The 21,081-nt window shown below is 39.5% G+C and overlaps 1 protein-coding gene across 6 annotated transcripts in view; it reads right to left on the bottom strand.

The window, feature by feature from the left end:
* The window catches only part of GPATCH2L (G-patch domain containing 2 like), a 62,628-nt gene that overhangs the window by 26,620 nt on the left and 14,927 nt on the right, over nt 1-21,081 (bottom strand). For 3 of the 6 annotated variants that reach the window (XR_012091014.1, XM_007987354.3, XM_007987356.3), the window contains exons 3-8: nt 20,884-20,948; nt 15,575-15,751; nt 13,986-14,065; nt 10,863-10,930; nt 9,518-9,572; nt 6,675-6,760 (exon numbers count right to left, since the gene is read on the bottom strand). Coding sequence is in view for 3 of the 6 variants with exons in the window: in XM_007987354.3 (XP_007985545.1) it covers nt 6,675-6,760; nt 9,518-9,572; nt 10,863-10,930; nt 13,986-14,065; nt 15,575-15,751; nt 20,884-20,948 (531 nt within the window). In the remaining 3 variants the exon portion in view is untranslated. Of the gene's footprint in view, nt 1-6,674; nt 6,761-9,237; nt 9,669-10,862; nt 10,931-13,985; nt 14,066-15,574; nt 15,752-20,883; nt 20,949-21,081 lie in introns of those variants that run through there. The other 3 variants (XM_007987355.3, XR_012091013.1, XR_012091015.1) reach the window with 3 other exon arrangements.

Below are 21,081 nucleotides of genomic sequence, written 5' to 3'. Positions count from 1 at the left end.
TAATATGTACAAAAAAAACTGAAAGAATGAATAAGATCTACTATTTGATAGCACAACAGGGTGGCTATAGTCAATAATAATCTAACTGTACGTTTTAAAATAAAAGAGTAAAATTGGTTTGTTTGTAACACAAAGGATAAATGCTTAAGGGGATGGATATCCCATTCTCCATGATGTAATTATCATGCATTACATGCCTATATCAAACCGTCTCTTGTACCCCATAAGTATATATACCTACTATGTACCCATAAAAATTAAAAATTAGAAAGTTAATAAATTTCAATGTAAAAAGTGTATTTGTTTTCTATACTTTTTCTTTAACACAAACAAGTAACACCAGGAAAAAATTTGATGTTTCTAGGGACCAAAGGTCATATATATCATATATTCCAATTATTCTCCTTAATTATTAATCTGTTCACCTCAATTATTTTTAACAAAAATTTATGGAGCCCTACCCAATGTAACACACTATGCTGGATGTGCAGAGGGAGATAAAAGATGACTGAGCTGAAGTCCTGTCCCCAGGAGCTCACAACATAGTAGGAAGGCCAATTTCTAAAGAAAGAATTAATACTCCGAGACACTGAGTTGTAATCAGAGAACAAGTAAGTGCTAGGGTAAAAGGAGAAAAAGGAGGATTAAATCTAGGGATTTAATCCCTAGATCAAATGTGAGACTCCTTTCTCACATGCGATTTTACCTTTAGGGTTTACTGACATTTATTAAGCAGTCAGAACGGGAAATATTTTCACAGACTTGCACCTGGGAAAAGATCTAGGCCTATGGCACTAGGAGCAGCTAGGAAGGAAAAAAAAAAAAAAAAAAAAAAAAACCACTTCACAATTATCATAGGAAACAGAGGAGGCTTATCTAACAGGAAGCGATCCTAGCAATTCCACTAATGGTTTTCACTTAAATCTAACCCTCAGTAGTCTGTGACAAACTGCTCACCGGCACCTGAAAATTCTCCCTAATCTAATTCCCTTAGCGGGGCTAAAGTAGGCATATCATGAAGCTATTTCATGCCACCCATAAGAGTCGAATCATTTCACATCAGTTGGAAAGATGGGTATGTTACAATGGAAAAACAGAGAGAGAGAGAAAATGCTTTTATCATTCCACTTAGGCAGTAAGATGCCAGCCAGCTGACAGCCACTGTCAATGAGACCCTCCAATAGAGGACAAAAGATTCAAGAACTGTGTACTATACAATGGGCAGTTCCAATAGGCTTGGGCAGCCTTATAGACAATACCACAGCAGAAACATTGCTTCACACATGACCCAAACTAAGGCACTAAAGAGGTGAGAAAGCAACACTGTACTTCCCAGCATCAATAGATACAGGACTAATAAAAGGTTCCTTCCCCCAAGCCCTGAGGTAAAACCTCAGGCTGTTTATTATGGCTCCAAAGGTCAAAATTAATAGCATGAAGTGAGTCTTCTTCTTACTCTTTGAAACTCCTTGTCAAGTGGCACAGCCAGCTGGGCACACAACTCTGATATGTAGATCATAACGTTTGTGAACACATAAAATGAATTACAAATGAGCTCAGCCTATCCTATTTCAACTCTCTAAATGGGCAGGAAGGTCTCTCTGTCTCTCTTTTTTTTTTAACCCCAACTCTGTCCAAATGCCTCCTCTTATAGACCATTTGAGGCCATTTAAGCACCTCAAGAATCTGTATTGCATCTAATTAGCAAATGACTCTGGAAGCCAACTCAAAGTTTTAAAAATTGCAGTTATCCTAAGGACGGGGTAGGGCAGTAACTACATAACAAAAATTTACCAGGATGCTAAATATTTACATATATTATTTCATTTTGATCCCCACTCAACCAATTTAAAAAGTATTGATATTTCCATTTTAAAGATGTAGAAATTGAGGTATGGGAAGATTAAGCCATTTGCCTGGGTGAAGCCAGGATTCTCACCCAGGTCTGCCTGACACTAATATCCACACTCTTAATCTCCTACCACCTATGCCAGTGGTCTATGAAGAAAGTAGAAGCTACGAAACTTTTCATCCATTCATTAAGAAACATGTATAATATTTGCATACCAGGCTGATATCTGCCATCCTTACTGCAACTAAAATAAGATTTCCCAAAGAAAAAATACTTTATTTACAAAGGAAGCTGACCTATATGAAAAGAAGATATCAGTACTTTGCTATTTCAGAGCTTAAAGAAAGAAAAATTAAAATGGTAATGCATGACCAAATTATCTTCCAAAATAAAGGAAAGGTCACACTACAAGTTGACCTTTCCTTTGAGTTGGAGAAAACTAAAACACTGCCATGAAAAGTTTTTGCACTCAAAAACTGCAACTGGTGACTTATGCATCACACAGATGCAACTGACCTGTATGTAGCAATTGATAAATCCTACTTATCATTTTCTTTGGTAATAACAGTAAGAAAAACTATCCTTCACAATCAACAAATCTCTCATTTTGGGAAAAACTGCTTGCAGCACTAGTCTCCTTATTACAAGTTTGTGACTGTGCCTTTAACAATACCACTGCCTCTACCAGAACGCCAATCACACCATCTGCTGTTTGAGCAGCAGCAATTCTTAACACCACTACCAAGTATTACACCTTTAACAGCAAATCCCAATACTAGCAACCAAAACAACCAAACCAAAACAGTTGGTTTATGGATTTCACCCACACGGCCAGCCAACAATCCAACTATCCATACAGCCACCTGACAAAACTCTGCCCCCCCCATTTATTAAGAACTATGTGCTGGGCACTGTGCAGATACTAACACTCCTCTTTACCTGCAGTAGGTTCTCCAAAACTAAAAGAAGTCCAGGGGTCTACCTCCCATAAGGAATGGTGCATACCATACCAAAGCACAGAGTTCGTGCCAATTATGAAATAGGAGCCCCTATTAAGCAAATTACAAAGCACCAATCACAAACCCATATGCATTTAGGACAACAGTTCTTAACCCTGGCTGCACATTAATCACCTAGGGAGCTTTAAAATAATGCCAATGTCTAGGCCTCATTCCAGACCAATTAAATCAGAATCTCTGGAAGTAGGGCCCAGCATGGATATATTTTCTTAAAGCTTCTTAAGTGATTCCAACTTGCAGCCAGGGTTGAAAACCACCAAGTTAACTATTTCCAGAGTGGTATTCCTGAAATCCATAAATCTATTAGATGGTACAAAGACCACAAACCCTCCCATCCACTGCACCTGTCATCTGGGCTGTATTAAAACGATACATCAATAAAATGTTATTTTAAGATTATGGTCCAATTATTTATTTGTTTATAGCAATGAAATACTAAACAAGAGAGGATTTTAGGTCATGTGCCATCCTCCCAATGCCCCCCGCCCCCACCTATTCTGAGAACCAGAAAGGCATACGGTTCTAGCAGGGAGGAAACTGTTGAAAAGCCCTTCCTCTTGCTTGGGAGAATGGAATTGGCAGTGTCCAGGCAAGAAGCAGCCTCAGCTCAGTAACCTGACAGGAGGGAACCTTCATAGTTCAGGCATGATTATCGAACTCTTTGTGCTCTTAAAGGAGAGTAATTATAGGCATGTGAAAAAAGGGAAGCACTCCCTGAGGAACTCTTCCTCACATGCTTCCCAAGAGGCAACAGGGCCATTAAAAATTCCATGATGAAGAGGAAAAACAGCCTGGGAACAGCCAGGAGGCAATACAGCAAATTAATACACCAGCCCTCCTCGGGGAAAGCTGTGATAAAACAGGAAACACTTCTCTTTGCAAAATAAAATTATACCACTAATGATAACATAGTCGCCACACACACACACACACACACACACACACCCCGTGCTAATGATGCATGTGAAATTTCCAATGCTGTCCAGATGCTTTGAAATAAATGTTTCCCCACTACAAATAAAATGGGACAAGAAAAAGATACAATTTCCATTCGAAACAGTTTTTAGTACAGTCTTTCACCTGCTTCTTCCGCCACTTACTCCTTCACACTCCTCCTTGGTGCCAGGCTTTTGCTAAATGATCCACTCTTTGCAAAGCCTACTGCCCCGTTCTGAATCCAGTCTCATCAGTCTGCCACACTGGACCTAAACGGTTCCATCCTCACTAACCCCCTGCTAGGGAGGAACTATTACAAAGGAGTGACCAGTTGCCCTGAGAGCTCAGTATGTCATCATTCACATTTTCTAAACATTGCATAGAAGTCACTTGCGCTGATCATTTCCTATGGAGCAGTGGTTGCCAAGTTTTATTGATGTGCACCTTCATGAGTAAAAAATCTGAAAAAAGATGATATGTGTAGTACATACACATAAAATATAAATACATGCTACTAGACACAAATGTACAATTTAAAACAAAAAAAATTTGAAGGATCAGCTATCAATAAATGTAAGTTTAAAAATGTACCTCCCCTGTCCCAAAAAACCTTCATGTATGCAACCCACTTGGTATCTATTGCCCTGGGTATGATGTCTAGAAGTAAGGACAAAGAGGATGTATGATTATCCACATTCTCTCTCCTTTGCTTTCAGCAATGGTCCAAAACAATAAGCAATATTACCCTAGGGCTGAGTACATAGAAGCACAGTAGCGACTTCCTTAGGTTTCCAAGTTCAGCCACAAACACTGCCAGGCAAGAGAGTGAAGACAGTGATACAGATAATGAGATACACAAAGAAACAAGAAGCTAATGCCTAGTCCAGCCCCAGGATAAGGCTTTTAAAAGAAACAGGAAGCCTAACAAAAGTACGAATACTGATCTCAGCACAGCACAGCTCTAGGTAGCACAGGTAAAGTGAGGAGGGAAAGTAAACCACTTTCAGCATTCTGACATGGTATCATGCTACTCAAATCATTTTCCCAAACAGTATACACAGACATCATTTTATTTGGTATTAAGACAAACAGCTGAAGGACTGTTTTCCTATGGATTAAAATCTTGTCTTCTCTGACAGCTTGAGCACAACCTCTAAAAAGATCTCCCTGAGCCTCGAAGTTAGGGGCCCCTTCTCTGTGCTTTTTCAAACCTTTATTGTAATTGTCAACTTCCATACCTGACTTTCCCATGAGAACATAAGCTCCTTGAGGGTGGTATCTAAACAAAGAGGCTGGCTCACAGCAGGATCCCAGCAAACGCTGAATGAATTAATGATGAATAAACATCATGCTACTGAAGGAAACGCCTTACTACTAATAGTTTATATCACTCCACAATTTTCCACATTCTTTTTTTTTTTTTTTTTTGAGACAGGGTCTCACTCTGTCATCCAGGCTAGAGTGCAGTGGCATCATCACAGCTCACTAAAACCTTGACCTCCTGAGCTCAAGCGATCCCACCTCAGCCTCCCAAGTAGCTGAGACTACAGGTGTACGTCACCAGACACAACTGATTTTTAAAAAAATTTTCTGTAGAAACAAGGTCTCACAATGTTATAGCCTAGGCTGGTTCCACATTCTTAATAACACCATTTGTGATGGTCTCTCTTTTCAAAAGACATTCTGTACAGAAATACCAATATTTCAGTAGAAAGATCTCGCAGTAGGTTATGGTGCAAAATTTATTATTATAGCCCACAGTAGAAGTGCTAACTGTATCCACGAAAGAGTAACTTCTTTGTGCAGCCTGCATCTCAAAAACTATGAACATAACCATTTAAGAACTTATTAGGGAAAAAAAGAGTTATCAGAACCTTGGAAAGAAATCCTTTGTGCCACCACAAACAATAAAACTTCTAGGGTCCAGCCTATTAGCTACTCTTTTCTACATAACAGCCCTGTAGGGGCTGCTACAATTAAAACCATATTTACTTCCCACGTTACCTAAAAGAATTTATATTTGTAAGGAGTCATTCATTTGACTAATATATATTAATGCTTAACAAGTCCCAGATACTGTGTTAGGGAGTTATCAGGAACAAGACAACATCCCAGTACTCTGAAGCTTATATTCTAGTGGGAAAGACTGAAGGATAAAGTGAAAAAGAAAAAAAAAGAAAAAGAAAAACCAAACCCACTAAAATAAACTAATAAGCAAATTCATTTCAGACTGTGATAGAGCAATAAAGGAAACAAACAGATAATGAGCAGGAAGTGCTGGAGGTGGCCCCTTAGACGGGATGGTCTGAGTGGTCCCCCTTGACGAGGTGGCACCTGAGCTGAGACAAGCAGCAGCTCAAAGACAGTTTTCCAGTCAATGGGAAAAAGAGCAAACGTTCAGAGGCAGGAAAGGACTGCTGCAATTTTTGAAGAACAAAACAGAGCTCCCTGGTACTGCTGGATCTCTCCCCGACAGAGGGAGAAAATTACACGAAAGGAGGCTGTACATGCAGGAAGAAGTCAGATCATGCAGGGTTTTACAGGGTCATGGCAAGGAACATTAATAATGTTCTTTGAAGATGGGGCTTTTAGCAGCGGAAATAAAATGAAATATGAGCCAGAAGACCTAGGTCAAAGTTGAGACTTAATCACATACTAGCCTTGGACCACAGGAAAGACACTTCACTGCTCTGCCTCAGTTTCTATATCTGTAAAACATCTATCCACCTCAAAAGATTCCTATGGATTAGGAGGATTGTCAGGATCAAATTGGATACTGTACACAAACATATTTTATAATTTCAGGAGTAACAGAAAGGAATATAGTATTGTCCAGAAGCAAATAACAGCTACTAAAAGACAATTACCTGGCAGAGCAGTGTGCTGGTGAACACCTTCGGTGAGAAGCATCGGCAAGAACGTCCAGTGAGTAAAGGGGAGACAGGGGATTGAACTGCAGGAATGAATAAGACTATTTCAGTAAGGCTTACATGAAACGGACCTGATCCTAAAGGGTAACCTACACTTTGATTACTTTTCCCCTTTGACTGTCCAACTCTTTTGTCAAACACAGGCACTGTTCAGTAAAGTCACGCATATTTAATAGTGTGCCTGTGAATGTACCCAACCTGATCTAGCACGTGTCAAAAAAAAAAAAAACCCTAATCCTTATTAAACAACACTTTTTCAAAAACTTCTGATATACAATAGTCACTTAAATGGCAGAAGAAGTTTTTTTCCACATGATGTAACAGGAACTTGTGCCTGCTGATTATCAACTATGTATCAGCCCTTGTTCCCAAGATTAGCATGAAATTACTTTTTCATTTCCTTATCCTGGCAAATGTTTCCAAGAATAACTGACTGGTTGGCACATAACAGCAGCATCACATTGTGGAAAGAGAACTAGACTAAGAATTAGAACACCTTTTAGTTCCAATCTACCACTGATGTACTGGGTGTCAAAAATTACATAACCTCTGAGCTTTACTATCCTCATCTGTTAAATGAATATATCACTATCTGTCTTACCTAATTTTTTTTTTTTTTTTGAGACAGACAGTCGTCGCTCTATCACCCAGGCTGGAGTGCAGTGGTATGAACTCAGCTCACAGCAGCCTCCACCTCCCGAGTTCAAGCAATTCTCCTGTCTTAGTTGCCCAAGTAGGTGACATTACAGGCACCCACCACCACGCCTTGCTAATTTTTGTTGTTGTTGTTATTGTATTTTTAGCAGAGACAGGGTTTCGCCATGTTGGCCAGGCTGGTCTCGAACCCCTCACCTCAGGTGATCCACCTGCCTCAGCCTCCCAAAGTGCTGGGCTTACAGGCGTGAGCTACTGCGCCAGGCCTGCCCTACCTATTTTACTTTCATTGCTATCATATTGCTTTTAGAGTATAATTTCAGTTTCTCATCTGCAAAAACATCTATTTGACTTCAAAATGTGGCTGTGAGGATCAAATGAGATCCCTCACTTTATGTTTGCTAGCTTTCTTTGGACTTTTTCCACAACCAATAGTCCTCTCCAAAAAGTTTAGAACTTAATACCTTGTAACATACAAAGACTGGAAGACCCTGGAATGATAACTTCAAACGTGTTTTATGAGAATACAAACTAAGCAACTGTTCTATCTGCCACAGAGGTTCCAATCTTGGTTCTACTAGCTGTATGACTTTGGGCAAATAGTATGAATCTTATAGATCTCCGGTTCATCATTTGCAAATAACAGATCTGGACCAGGTGACTGCCATAGGTCCTCTTCTGCCTTTAGATCCTCTGATGCAAACATGATTAGTGCTCTAGCTTAGTGTTCCCCAAACTGCAGTCTCTCACATACCACCTTCATGATTTTCCTTAGCTGCCTAAAACCTGTACTACTGTTTACTTATTATTTTTCCTCATATCAATTATTTTTGCTCGGCTTTGTCCTTACTACATTTCTGTGAAATAACAAGCTTGATATAATAATTACATCTTTTCCAATGTAAACTATAATACATAACTTAAAAATTGTGCGTCCACACGCCATCTAAAATCATCTCATACACATACACCAGTTAAGTCTTCTACCACTCTAGTTCATTTTGAAACAGCAGATTCATAATGAAGATTCCAAGTCTAAAATGTGGATCATGTGTATCAACTCAATAAGCTACTAAGTCGTTAAAAAAAAAACACGACAAACAGAAAGACTACAACTTTTCACCTGTGAGTGTTCATCTATTTTACAACTAATCACCAAGATAAAGCAATCCTCCAAAAAAAAAATCACAAAGCTTCACACATAAAGAAACATATTGATAACTACTATGAATTAATTTTTAAATTGTGAGCCCTCCACATGGGCCTAAATATGCCAAGGGCCCCCCTCAGGGGGTTGCTAGGGAAAAGACTAAGAAGGAGAGGCTCTATGGCAGGGGTCCCCAACCCCAGGGCCGCACAGCAGGAGGTGAGCTGTCAGCAAGCAGCTGCTTCCCATCGCTGGCATTACCGCCTGAGCTCTACCTCCTGTCAGATCAACAGCCACATTAGATTCTTATAGGAGTACAGACCCTACTGTGAACTGAGCAAGTGAGGGACCTAGGTTGTGGACTCCTTATGAAAACCTAATGCCTGATGATCTGTCATTGTTTCCCATCACCCCCAGATGGGACTGTCTAGTTGCAGGAACACAAGCTAAGGGTTCCCATTGATTCTACATTATGGTCAGTTGTATAATTATTTCATTATATATTATAATGTAATAATAATAGAAATATAGTGCACAATAAATGTAATGCACTTGAATCATCCCGAAACCACCCTCCTCACCATGCCCCCAACCCGGGTCCATAGAAAAACTGTCTTCCACAAAACTTGTCCCTGGTGCCATAAGGTTGGGGACCACTGCTCTAAGGCTTTGACCCCACTTCACCCAGAGCAGCTCTACCTTCTGCTTCATACGTTTAGGCTTCAACATAGTACTTCTCAACGCAGGATTCTCATGTTGAACTAAACCATATGCAAATGAGATTCATTCCGCTTTCTTACTGCAAAGTTCAAAACTAAAATAAAAACAGGATTCCTATGAAATATATGCTACAAGAAACTAATGATCACAGTTGAACCTACAAAGAGGAAACAGCTGCAGTTTTTACCAGTAAGTATTGGTTACTCTTAGAAAACAGTTCTCCAAGAAAATCAAAATAACAAGAAAGAGGAAACCTTACCTCATGTGCACAAGCAGAAATGTGAGGAAAATCAGAAGCCAACGCTTTATTCTTTCTAAAGAAAAGGAAACCAAATGATAAAATAAAGATGACAAAGAAAAACGATCTTACCTGATTTCGTTCTCTTTTCCCAGCTGATGGTAACCAGAAACTAAAGGGAGGGAGAGAATAACAGGAAATAAAACAATAAAAGAAGTGATAGGAAAATTACAGAAGGGAGAAGAAGATAAGATGTTGGAATCATGAAGTAAAGACAAAGCAGGGAATAGAGAAAAGATGCAATCATAGGAGAAGACATTAAATGCATGTGAAGGTTCTGGAAAAAAACAAAACAAAACCTCTTCAAAGGAAAAAGGCTTGTAATGTAATATAAAAGACTGGACAATAGAAATAAACCCAAGATTACAGTGTGACACCAATACTCTCTCAGTTGTGCAGTGACAACAGAAGCCTCAACTCAACAAGGGCATAAACCATACCCACATCTTTATTTTCTATGTTAAAATTAGCCCGGGTTGGATGTGTACAGGATCATAACTGGGTACTGACCATGATGCATACAAGATATATGAAAGAACCAACCATTTTAGGGGACAAGGCTGTCACGAGAATTTGCAGAATTATTTTCCTGTAGCTACATACAGGCTTCCTACAGCACTCACCACAGTAATTAGAACAAGATATTTCACAGGTTGGGCGCAGTGGCTCACATCTGTAATCCCAACACTTTGGGAGGCCAAGGTGTGCAAATCACTTGAGCCCAGGAGTTCAAGACCAGCCTGAACAACACGGCAAAACCCTGTCTCTACAAAAAATACAAAAATTAGATAGGCGCAGTGGCACATGCCTGTAGTCCCAACTATTCAGGAAGCCCAAGTGGGAGGATTGCTTGAGCCTAGGAGGCATAGGTTGCAGTGAGCCATGACTCCACCACTGCACTCCAACCTGGGTGACAGAGCCAGACCCTGTCTCAAAAAAAAAAAGACATTTCCCTATGAAAAGGTCTAAAAATGGGAAGAGAATATAGGAGGATAGAGGCAATCATCCATTTTGGAAAAAAAATTTAGAGACAGAAAAATTAGTTTAAAATAAACATCTTTACTGGAGGCTACTAATGCAGCATCTGCAGGTATAAAAAAAACAATACAATGAAACTAGTCTAGAAAGGAAAAGAAAATCACTATCACAGGTTTAGGATGTTGCCATCTTTAACTGTTATAAAGTACAAATCTTTAAGATCTCTTTGAGCTCTGAAGCCTGATTTCTAAGTTGCTCCATAAAACTCCCCTCTGCCTCCTCCTCCAAGGAGCAGACTAGCACAGCCAGTAAATATGTAAGCACTTACTCTTTCTGCCGAGGGTCACTAATGATATGGCTTATCCTCTCAGTCCCCAAAGTGTTTATGCTGGTCTCCTAAAAAGACAAGGCAGACAAGAGTATCATCCAACCACAGAAACAAACATATAAAGTACAATATCAACCTTTCCCATAATTGTGCCAGCTAAGGCAACCTCAAAAGGCACATGTTAAAAATCAATCTTAAAATAAAACAGCACCTATATTTCTTTTTATTGGAATTCATCTTAAAGTATTACATGTTACCCTACATTTATTATTCTCCAGTGATCCAAAAGTCTTTATCAACACTTTATAGACACTATTCACCATATATGGTATTTTAATAAGTACTATACCTCCTGGAACTACTGCAGTATATAGGAGTAAAAATCCTTTTTTAGAAAATTCAACAGTAGCCAATTTTTAACAGGGCAGCACACCAAGCTCCCTAGAGCTATGTGATTATAGTCCCAACAGCCTTCATCCTAGGACGTTACTAAATCCTCACTGGTAAAAGTCTCTGCTGACTAAATATAAATACATTAAAAGAGTTTTGTGACTTGCAAAAATTGTTACTCTGTACTTTGTCCCTCAAACATCATCTCAAGAAATAAAAATAGAAATTTGTATAAAATTGATTCCTAAATTCAGGGTTCTCAACATCATTAGTATAAAAGCTTACCCCATAACACCACAAATAGTTCAGAAATCAACCATTTCCAAAAAATTGGAAAACGGCAATTCACTCTTCATTTGAGTACATTCCCAATGCTTACCTACCATGGCACCTGGGAAAGCATACCAACACACATCTGAGTAACTGTTGTGTTGAGATAACACAAGTCACGGGCGTGACTGTCAAGAATGTCAAGGCTGTTCTTTAAACACATTTGTGTCTGGACAAATGTTATTATCTGTATTCATCTATATGTGTGGACTGTCCTAAACATCAGGCTACACATTTCAGCTGAACTGGCTATAGAAAAATTACCCTGAGGTCAGAGTCCGGGCAGTAGTGGAGTTAAATGAGAAGTTTTCATATACTATATTCTTCACATTCTGCATTTCTTATAGCTATGCCTCCTGGTCACAGACACAGACATGGTAGGGGGGCCAAGGGAAAAGATGGTTGAAAAATGAGCTATTTGTTACAGCAGAAAAATTATTAACTTAAAGTGCCGTAATGTTTAAATTTACAGTTTATTACTGTGTAAATTACAAGCAGTACTTTGTGTAATTAGCAGCTCACTGGCAGGGAGCTGTGAATGAAACTCATTATTTACGATGACAATTTAGAAAACCAGAAGCGAGATGGGGGAGGGAAGAAGGGGGCAGAGCAGTGACCTCTGCTAGAAATGATAAATATCGCTGTGAGGTGATGAAGATGAATTAAACAAGTAAATATTATCCTACTCATTTGACATCATTAAAGGCACATCCAACAGGCCCTCATTCCCTTCCAGGCAAGCTAAAGGGAAACCTTCAAGACAAAGTGACTTGCCTCCATGGACGTGGATGGCTCTCATTTTATAAGAGCTGAAAGAAAGTAACATAGGTGGCAGGGGGAACATTATCTGTCAAGCCTAAACAATAAAAGTAAAATCCTCTCCTTCCTCCACCCCATGTGCTACTATTCTGCTAGCTATTCCTGTTAACAATAAGCTCCCGGAGCAGCAAAAGCAGTGCTTTGTCTGTAAAATGAGTAATTCGAAAGGTATCAGTCTTCCAATAATCAAATGTCTTCTAATTCAAGATTTGAACTTGAGGCCGGGCACGGTGGCTCATGCCTGTAATCCCAGCACTTTGGGAGGCCAAGGCAGGTGGATCACCTGAGGTCAGGGGTTCGAGACCAGCCTGGCCAACATGGTAAAATGCTGTCTGTACTAATATTACGAAAAAATCAGCCAGGCAAGGTGGTGGGTGCCTGTAATCCCAGCTACTGGGGAGGCTGAGGCAGGAGAATCGCTTGAACCTGGGAGGTGGGAAGTTACAGTGAGCCGAGATAACACCACCGCATTCCAGCCTAGGTCACAGAGCGAGATGTCGTCTCAAGAAAAGAAAAAAGATTTGAACTCAAATTGAAAGATAAAAAGAAATAAGTATCCTGGGCTCGTCTGGAAATAAACAGCCTCATTTTTTTTGCATGCCTAAAACTTCAGAAAACTGTTCCCTAGTCAGGCTATAAAACAGTATCCCCTTAAGGGAAGCCAGACTGTGGCACACATTGTGCCACCTAACAGGCATTCTAAATGCTTACCAAGTTACAATTTGTAACTTACCAAGTTACAACTTGTAACTTACCAAGTTTGTTCTTACCAAGAACAAACAAATTAATGCTTCAATGCCGCTCCTTTCCTTATTCTTTGCCCACTACCATCTTCTCTGAATGAGGATGAGCCCCTGTCTTAATTTATTTCTCAATCTCAAAGTAGAGTAAAAAATAAAATTCAATAAAAATGTAAAAAGACAAAAGTAGACCTGGGTTCAAATCTCTATTCCACCATTCCTATCTGGGTAACATCAGACATTCCTTAACTTCTTCGAACCTAAGTTTTCCTCATCTGCTAAAGGGGCTTGCCCTTTTTCTACAAGGTTGCTGGAAGGATTAAATGAGTTGAGTCCCTGGCATCATCCCTCGCAAAGGCAGAACTGAATAAACAGCAGATAGTTCTCCCTCATGGCTGAGGGGCTCTTGAAACTCAATAACAGTTTTTTTTTTTTCTTTTTTATGAATTCTAGGATGAAAGACCAAAGTTAGGAAAGAACAAAGATGCATTCATGAATTCAAGAGGAGTCATAAAGAAGCCAAGAATATTTTAACTTACACAATAACATAACATTAATCAAAAGTTACAGAAGGCACAGCTCAGGCTTGTAGGTTTACAGGCAACAGACACTGTAATGACAGTGTTTGCTTTGTCAGAACTTCTGTATGAATTACGTTTCATCTTTTATTTGTATATCCATTCACATTCTACATAATGTTCACTCTTGTAAACTCCCAACACATTCCAGTTGGCTCCATTAACTTCAGGGAGTTCTGTAGCACCTCTGATTGTTAACAGGGTACACAACTCCCGTAGGGAATATTATCTCCCCACTGAGCCCAGCAAACTGTGAGAGGTATCACCTTCCCAACCAGCCTTCTTCGCCCCTTTCTGAGGCACCGAGCTGCAGCTCCAGGCAGACGATTCAAGCGAGCATGATACCCTAAAAAAAGAAGGAAGGCCTCAGATACCGAATGCAGAAAATCCAAATGCAATCCTGTGTTTCTAGAACACTGAAGGCTTTACCCCCAGGATCTTACTAGATTGACCTTTAAACTAGTATCACAGAGTTATCTGCCGAGGATTTATTATTCCCAGGTCTTTGTCACTAGCAGTATGATCACAGGCATGCCATTTACCTTTGACCTAGGCATCCTCCATCTATAAAAGAGGGATAATCACTCAGTCCTACCTTACTGGGCTGTTTTGAAGACCCAATGAAATAGCAAATAGAAGGGACTTTATAAACTGAAAACACCACACAAACATAAGGTACTATTAACAATTTTTAACTTAAAATTAAATGTTAGTTTCTATGTCAAAAACATTCTAATTCATGACATAACAGGGAAAATAGCACGCATCAGATAACCCAATTTTTCTCACTGCTGCATGTGTTCTACACAAGGAAAGAACAACTAGAGGAAACCACACCAAAATGTTATTAATGAGATTGTCTCTGGATATGAGATTATAGGCCATTTTAAGTTTCTTCTTACTATTCTTGCTTATTTGTATATATTTTAAATGGTCCATTAGAAACTTTTAGAAATGTTCATCAAAATGTTCAATACAGCAATGTGTGCCTCAGCCAGTCCTTACCAAGAACCAACCACTGGTTCACCATGACAAAAAAAATTCACCATGACAAAATCCTACATAATACGAGTTTACATCTCGTAGTGTGATTATGATCACCAACAGATGTTCAACAAATTCTTGACAACTGATTAACTGGTTGATTATGGGTTACTGGGAACCCCAAAATCATAAATTTGTAGCGCTAAAATAAATGGTTTTGTCCAATGTCACATATCTTAAGTGATGACCCTGTCATCCCAAGAAAATGAAGCGACTATCACAGAGCTTGGTAGACAGTACCAGAGTAATAACACCACATTTCCATCTCTCTGTCCTAGGTTCTTTCCACCCACTTTGCTACATCATAATTGAAGAAAAAGCAAAGGGAAAAGGAAACATATTTGTGTTAAAGTCCCCAATAATAGGGTCATTAAAATAGAACTACTTATTTTAAAAGCATCCATTTTTAAAACACCATTATATGTGAATACTCTTACTGAAAATAAGAATGTGTAGATGAATGTTCTTATTGAAATCTGTTCTCTTCCAAAATCCGATACTCAATAACCTATCAGTTTCACATCAGGGTAAGCAGCTGTCACTAAATCTGGCACAAACGGCAATGGCAAGCTGAAGGAATACCCTGCTAATATATATGTCCCAAGAGATTCCATGGATTAGTTTAGGAAGGAATGGAGAGAACCTTAAGCTTTGAGACTTACTTTGAATCCTCTAGAAAATCCCTGAGCTAGCTCCAAAATTCAGATAGTTAAATGTGTGATTGAAGACATGAGTATGCTTGCTAGGAGATGATTGCTCTGCCCAAGGAGAACCATAAAAGCATTAAGTTCTTGGTCTCCTCAGAACTCACCTCTTTGAGCTGGCCGAGAAGGTAAAAGGAATGTGGAATCTGAAAATTTATCCAATCCAGAATCCATTCTTTCTACTTCAGAACAATGATCAGGAGCCCACTTGGGCAGAAGATTAGCAACAGTGAATCCTGGGACACATTCTCCTTCATAGAACCAATCACTCTGCTCATCGTCACCTAAAGTAAAGAGATCATATCATAAGCTAGAATTTTAAACTAGGTCTGAGAAAAACAAATGAGAAGGATGATTTCTTAGTGCTATAGTTTTGATCATCTTTTTTTTTTCCTTTTTGAGACAGAGTCTTGCTCTGTCACCCAGGCTGGAATGCAGTGGCATAATCACATGTTCAGGCAATCCTACCACCTCAGCCTCCCGAGTGGCTGGAACCACAGGCTCATGCCACTATGCCTGGTTATTATTATTATTTTTTTTTAAGATGAATTCTTGCTCTGTTGCCTAGGCTGGAGTGCAGTGGCATGATCTCAGCTCACTGCTCCCTTCAGCTCTGCCTCCCTTCCCGAGTTCAAGCACTTCTCCCTGACTCAGCCTCCTGAGTAGCTGGCATTACAGGCGCCGCCACCACGCCCGGCTAATTTTTTTATTTTTTAGTAGAGATAGGGTTTTTGCCATGTTGGCCAGGCTGGTCTTGGACTCCTGACCTCAACTGATCCGCCTGACTCAGCCTCCCAAAGTGCTGGGATTACAGGCATGAGCCACCGCACCCAGCCTTTTTTTTTTTTTTTTTTTTTTTTTAATTCTTTGTAGAAACTGGGTCTCCTTATGTTGCCCAGGCTGGTCTTGAACTCCTGGGCTCAAGCAATCCTCCCACCTCAGCCTCCCAAAGTGCTGGAATTACAGGCTGATTATACTTTTAAATAAATCAAGGCACACAAAAAAGAAACTGTTCTGGTTCTTCTCGATTCATATTGCAATGAAAACTGAAACGTGAACCTGATTTCACATAAATGTCATACTGTGTTAAACTGGACTGCTTTAACAGTTAAAAATAAATAAATAAAGCTATCACTTACTAGGCCCTTACAACCTACCAGGATCCATGCTAAAAATCTGTAAATATGTCATCTCTTTCAAGCCCTACACTAACTCCAACTTACAAACAAGGCAACTAATGCCTAGAGAAGTCAAGGTCAATTTAGTAAACAACGAAGCCAGGATCTGAACCCAAAGCCTGACTAACTCAAAAGCCTGAGATCTTTATTACAAAAACAAACTGCCTCCCCTATACCATTCTCAGTGGTATAAACTTGGGGGTTCAAAGCCCATAAATGTTTCTCAATTCAAAGCTAGCTATTCCTGAGGGATTTCTTGCTATATTTGCCTCTCTCATAAAAGGTGAATAAAGAATATACGTCTATACTTCATTTTATCCTTGGTATCTCATTAATGGGACAGAAATCATCTTGACACTAGCAATCCAAGCTACTGGGGGAAAAAAAAAACACACAGCAACAAGTAACATAATTCCCTAAGACTTTTCAATAAGTTATACCATTTTCCCAAGACCATATTGTTAATTAACAGCAAAGTCACAACCAGATCCATATATCCAGACTGTTGGTACAAACTTCTCTCTACTGGCTGCAATGATAGTATCTCAGTTTCCACTAGAGTTTATTCCTGCCAACAAAGAATAGATAATTTTATGTCTGCCACACCATACTCCTTTCAAAATAGCAAAGTTGAAGGAAACTATTACAAGAATATCTAAAAGAGTTCACAATGTAGTCATTCTCTAATGTACACTGGATTCCAGAGAAGTTGCTCAGAACATGTCAATCCCATGAAGTATGAGATTCATGGGTCATTAACACCCAGGATAGTAACTCTTAAATCACTGTGGAGATCTCCAAAATGGGCAATGAAAACTGCATTCTGGTAAAAAGCAGCAGATATTACAACTAAGAAAGTTACTCAAAGTGTTCCCTTATGAAAACACACCACAAACAGCTGTCTCTCTGATACAGTAGTTCTCAACTTTGAGCATGCATCAGAAGCATCAGAAGGGCTTGTTAAAACATGGACCGCTGAGACCTAACTCCAGAGTTTCTGATTCTAGCCTAGGCAAGACCAAAATTGTGTATTTCTAACAAGTTCCTTCATGATGCTAAGCTGGCCTGGGGACCACGTTTTGAGAACCACTACTCTAAAAGCATCTCACAAAATCAGATACACAGATGAACTGAAGACAGGCATTAGTGCATAATAATTAGTTTCTCTGTACTTCAATATATTAATTCTTTTCTTATTCATAAGCATTCCTCAAGACATTTATTGAAATAGTATATTTAATTAGGCCATGTTTTCTGAAGACAAATGGCAAACTATAATGGATATTTTTTTGGTTCTCAAGCATTCATTCAAGATTTTTAATAACACAAAAAGGGACTCTCTGAACTAGAAGGAACATTGTGAGATCATGTAGACCAGTAGTCTTCAATCAGGGTTCACTAAGATGCCTGACAGAGGAGCTCCTTAAAAGAGTACTGCCAGGGAATAAGCAAGAAGCTGGATGGATCAGGTTCCTGACCTCTGGCTCCTCTAGAATTTTGCTTTAAACCAAATAGACTTAGTTGTTTTACAGTCTGAGAATCTATGTATGATTTTGTTTGGGGGAAAAAAAGGAGAGTTTTCCCCTTAATTGGATTATCAATAATTATTTATTAAGCATTTACTATATGCCAGGAACGTGCTAGGTACTGCAGTTGCACATAGTAACTCCTGCCTTGAAAAGCTTCAAAGGAAAAGACGTGTACCTACAAACAATAACATAATCTAGTGAGTACTAAAAGAAACAGTAAGTATAATACAAGGAGCCACAGAGAACAAAGGAGAAAGGGCTATTGGCCAGAAACCCCTCAGCAAACACATGGCACATTTAAATGTGGTCATTGCAGAGATGTAATGAAGTGACTATTCACAAAGGTATAGACAGTACTAACAAGGAACCCCACAAGGGATGGTGAAGCACATCAGGTAGAGCCAGCACAGCAGGAGGCCCTTACCATTCCTAGACCTGGAGTGGCAAGGGAAAGAATGGTTATCAGAGTCCAAAGAACTGCAGTTATAAAAGAAGGCTGCCAAACAAGAGTGGTGGCCCTCAGCAGAGGAACATAACCACTGCCAACCAGCAATCCAACAGAAAGGGTGTCAGGGAAAGCAATAATCTAATGTGGTAGACTGCATTAGCGTTTCTAAGTCCTCTCTATAATAGAATCATTCATCCATGCCTTTTGCTCTTTGCCATTGGATTCCACAGTACCTTCCCTTTTAGGAAGAGCACACTTCCTCATCCTACTGACACTGGGCTTGGTCATACGACTTGCTTTACATAGTAGAAAATTAACAGACATGATTCAAGCAAAGGTTTTAAATATGTACACATGGTTTAGCCTGGTCACCTGGCATTTACATCCTCTGCCACAGGAAGTCCATGCTGCCTATCACCATTGCTCCTCCACCCTAGGTCCCAAAATACAATACACTGAGCAGATGTAAACCTAACTTGAAGCCTGGAGACCAGTGGAGCCCAGACGAGATCAGTGGAACCATAGGCAACTCACAACCCCATAGCAAAAAATGAGTGTGGTGAACTGTGATAAGCCACTAAAATTTGGGGGCTGTTAAGCAGCATTACCACAATAAATACTTGACTAATATATCCAATATCATTCACCTCCCTCCCTTCGGTCATCTGTTGATGCCTCCTATAGGCCAACTCCAACAAGAAATTGAAACCAAGAAGACCCACTGATATAGTTCATAAATATGCCCTTGCAGGGGCAAAAGGAAAACTGTGTCTTGGTAGACGATCAGTCATTCAAGGAAGATGAGGATGAGATTTCAGGCAGAAAGACCAGCATAAACAAAGGCACAGAGGCAAGAAATTCCATAGCTTTACACTGAGAACGCTAAGCATCAATGTCACCAGAATGTGTGAAGCTGAAGCAGAGAAAGAGAGGAAAGTTGGGTCTACAGAATATTCTATAATGTCTCATGATAAACTAAGGAATCCTCATCAGTGAAAAGGCTTTCCAAAGGCCCAAAAACTTAATCTGCTGTAACAGGTCCACACTTTCTTCCATCTCTATAATTATGCATCATAACCTTTAAGAGGTGCATTTTGATATTCCTAGAACTGTAGAAAAGCAAAGAAAAAGAGCAAATATTGTTAACTCTGAATAGTATATATAACTCATTCATGGAAAGACATCAGACTTTCCTGGTATGAGATAATAAAATCAAAAGAGCCTACCTGTACATACACACACATAATCTCTAGTGACACCTAATTCCCTCAGGATCTAAAAGAAATGTACTCACAACAACCTCCATTATAGTAGGAAGCTCAACAACTCCAGGAGGATAAACTGCCTCTATGCCTACAACTTTGAGGCATGAACAAGATGCTGTCCCCACAGTCCTTCTCCAAAAATCAGGACTTGGATGCTAAGTCTCACAGCCCCAGTATCCCTTCAGTTACTGGGGAAGCTACCTGGATCAACCTAGACATGTAGCCACTACGTCAGTCCTTTAATTGCTTAACCCATGGAGAAAAATTATTGGACTTTGGAGCTAGAAGGGACTTTAGAAATCCCTAAGTCCCCTATTTAGATTAAGAAAACCACAGTCCAAAAAGACTACATAAAATTTTTATTGGCATGTGGCCCCACACAAGTCTAGAGGACAAACATTTTCTAAAATACCCTGATACACAGGCAAAGTTTTAAATTAGTGTTTAGGTAGTAAAAATAATGGTAATTAACATACACCAGCCTTATTCACAGGACTCTATACTCCAGGAGTTTTACTTTGAGGAAGATAACGTTTTATACAATATATTCACCTAGAACACTATAATCATTATAAATAAGGCTATAACAGTGAAAAGATTTTCTCTATATGAAAATAATGTCTTAACACCTAAAAAAAGACAGTAACACATGAAGCTATTTCTTGATTCTAATAAAAAGAAACTTCCCAATGTCCCAGGCTCGACACACTGACCACCTAGACCAGCGATTCCCAATGTCTGATCTACCGGCATAAGAATCAGTTCAGGTGCTTGTGAAAAATGCAGATTCCAGGGGCCAACTCTAGACCTATTTATTTCTAGGAGTTCAGGACTGTGCGGTTTTAACAGTTCCCTAGGTGGCTCTCATATGCCTTAAAGTTTGAGAACCACTGCCATAGACAGTCACCATGTTCTCCAAGAGTCACTCCTATGATTGATTATTCAAACATTTCCATAAACACGGAACCAATGTCCCAAAGCTGGGATCAACATTACCTTGTCGCCCTTCATCATTAGTAAAGAGCCCAGTGTCACTGCTGCTACACACACTGCTGGTTTCACTGTAAAAAGAGTAAAACACAAGAGAACTCATCAGCTCCAGTCGATAAGCACCGTACACTTATTATGGTTTTCAAGCTTCCCTAATTTCACTCCAACCTATTAGCCAATCAGATACGTAAATTTCATTGGGCA

Source organism: Chlorocebus sabaeus, chromosome 24 (assembly GCF_047675955.1).
Source record: "Chlorocebus sabaeus isolate Y175 chromosome 24, mChlSab1.0.hap1, whole genome shotgun sequence".
NCBI classification, from domain to species: Eukaryota; Metazoa; Chordata; class Mammalia; order Primates; family Cercopithecidae; genus Chlorocebus; species Chlorocebus sabaeus.
The sequence above is the reverse complement of the archived record's forward strand: the minus strand, read 5'-3'. Positions and strand labels throughout refer to the sequence as shown.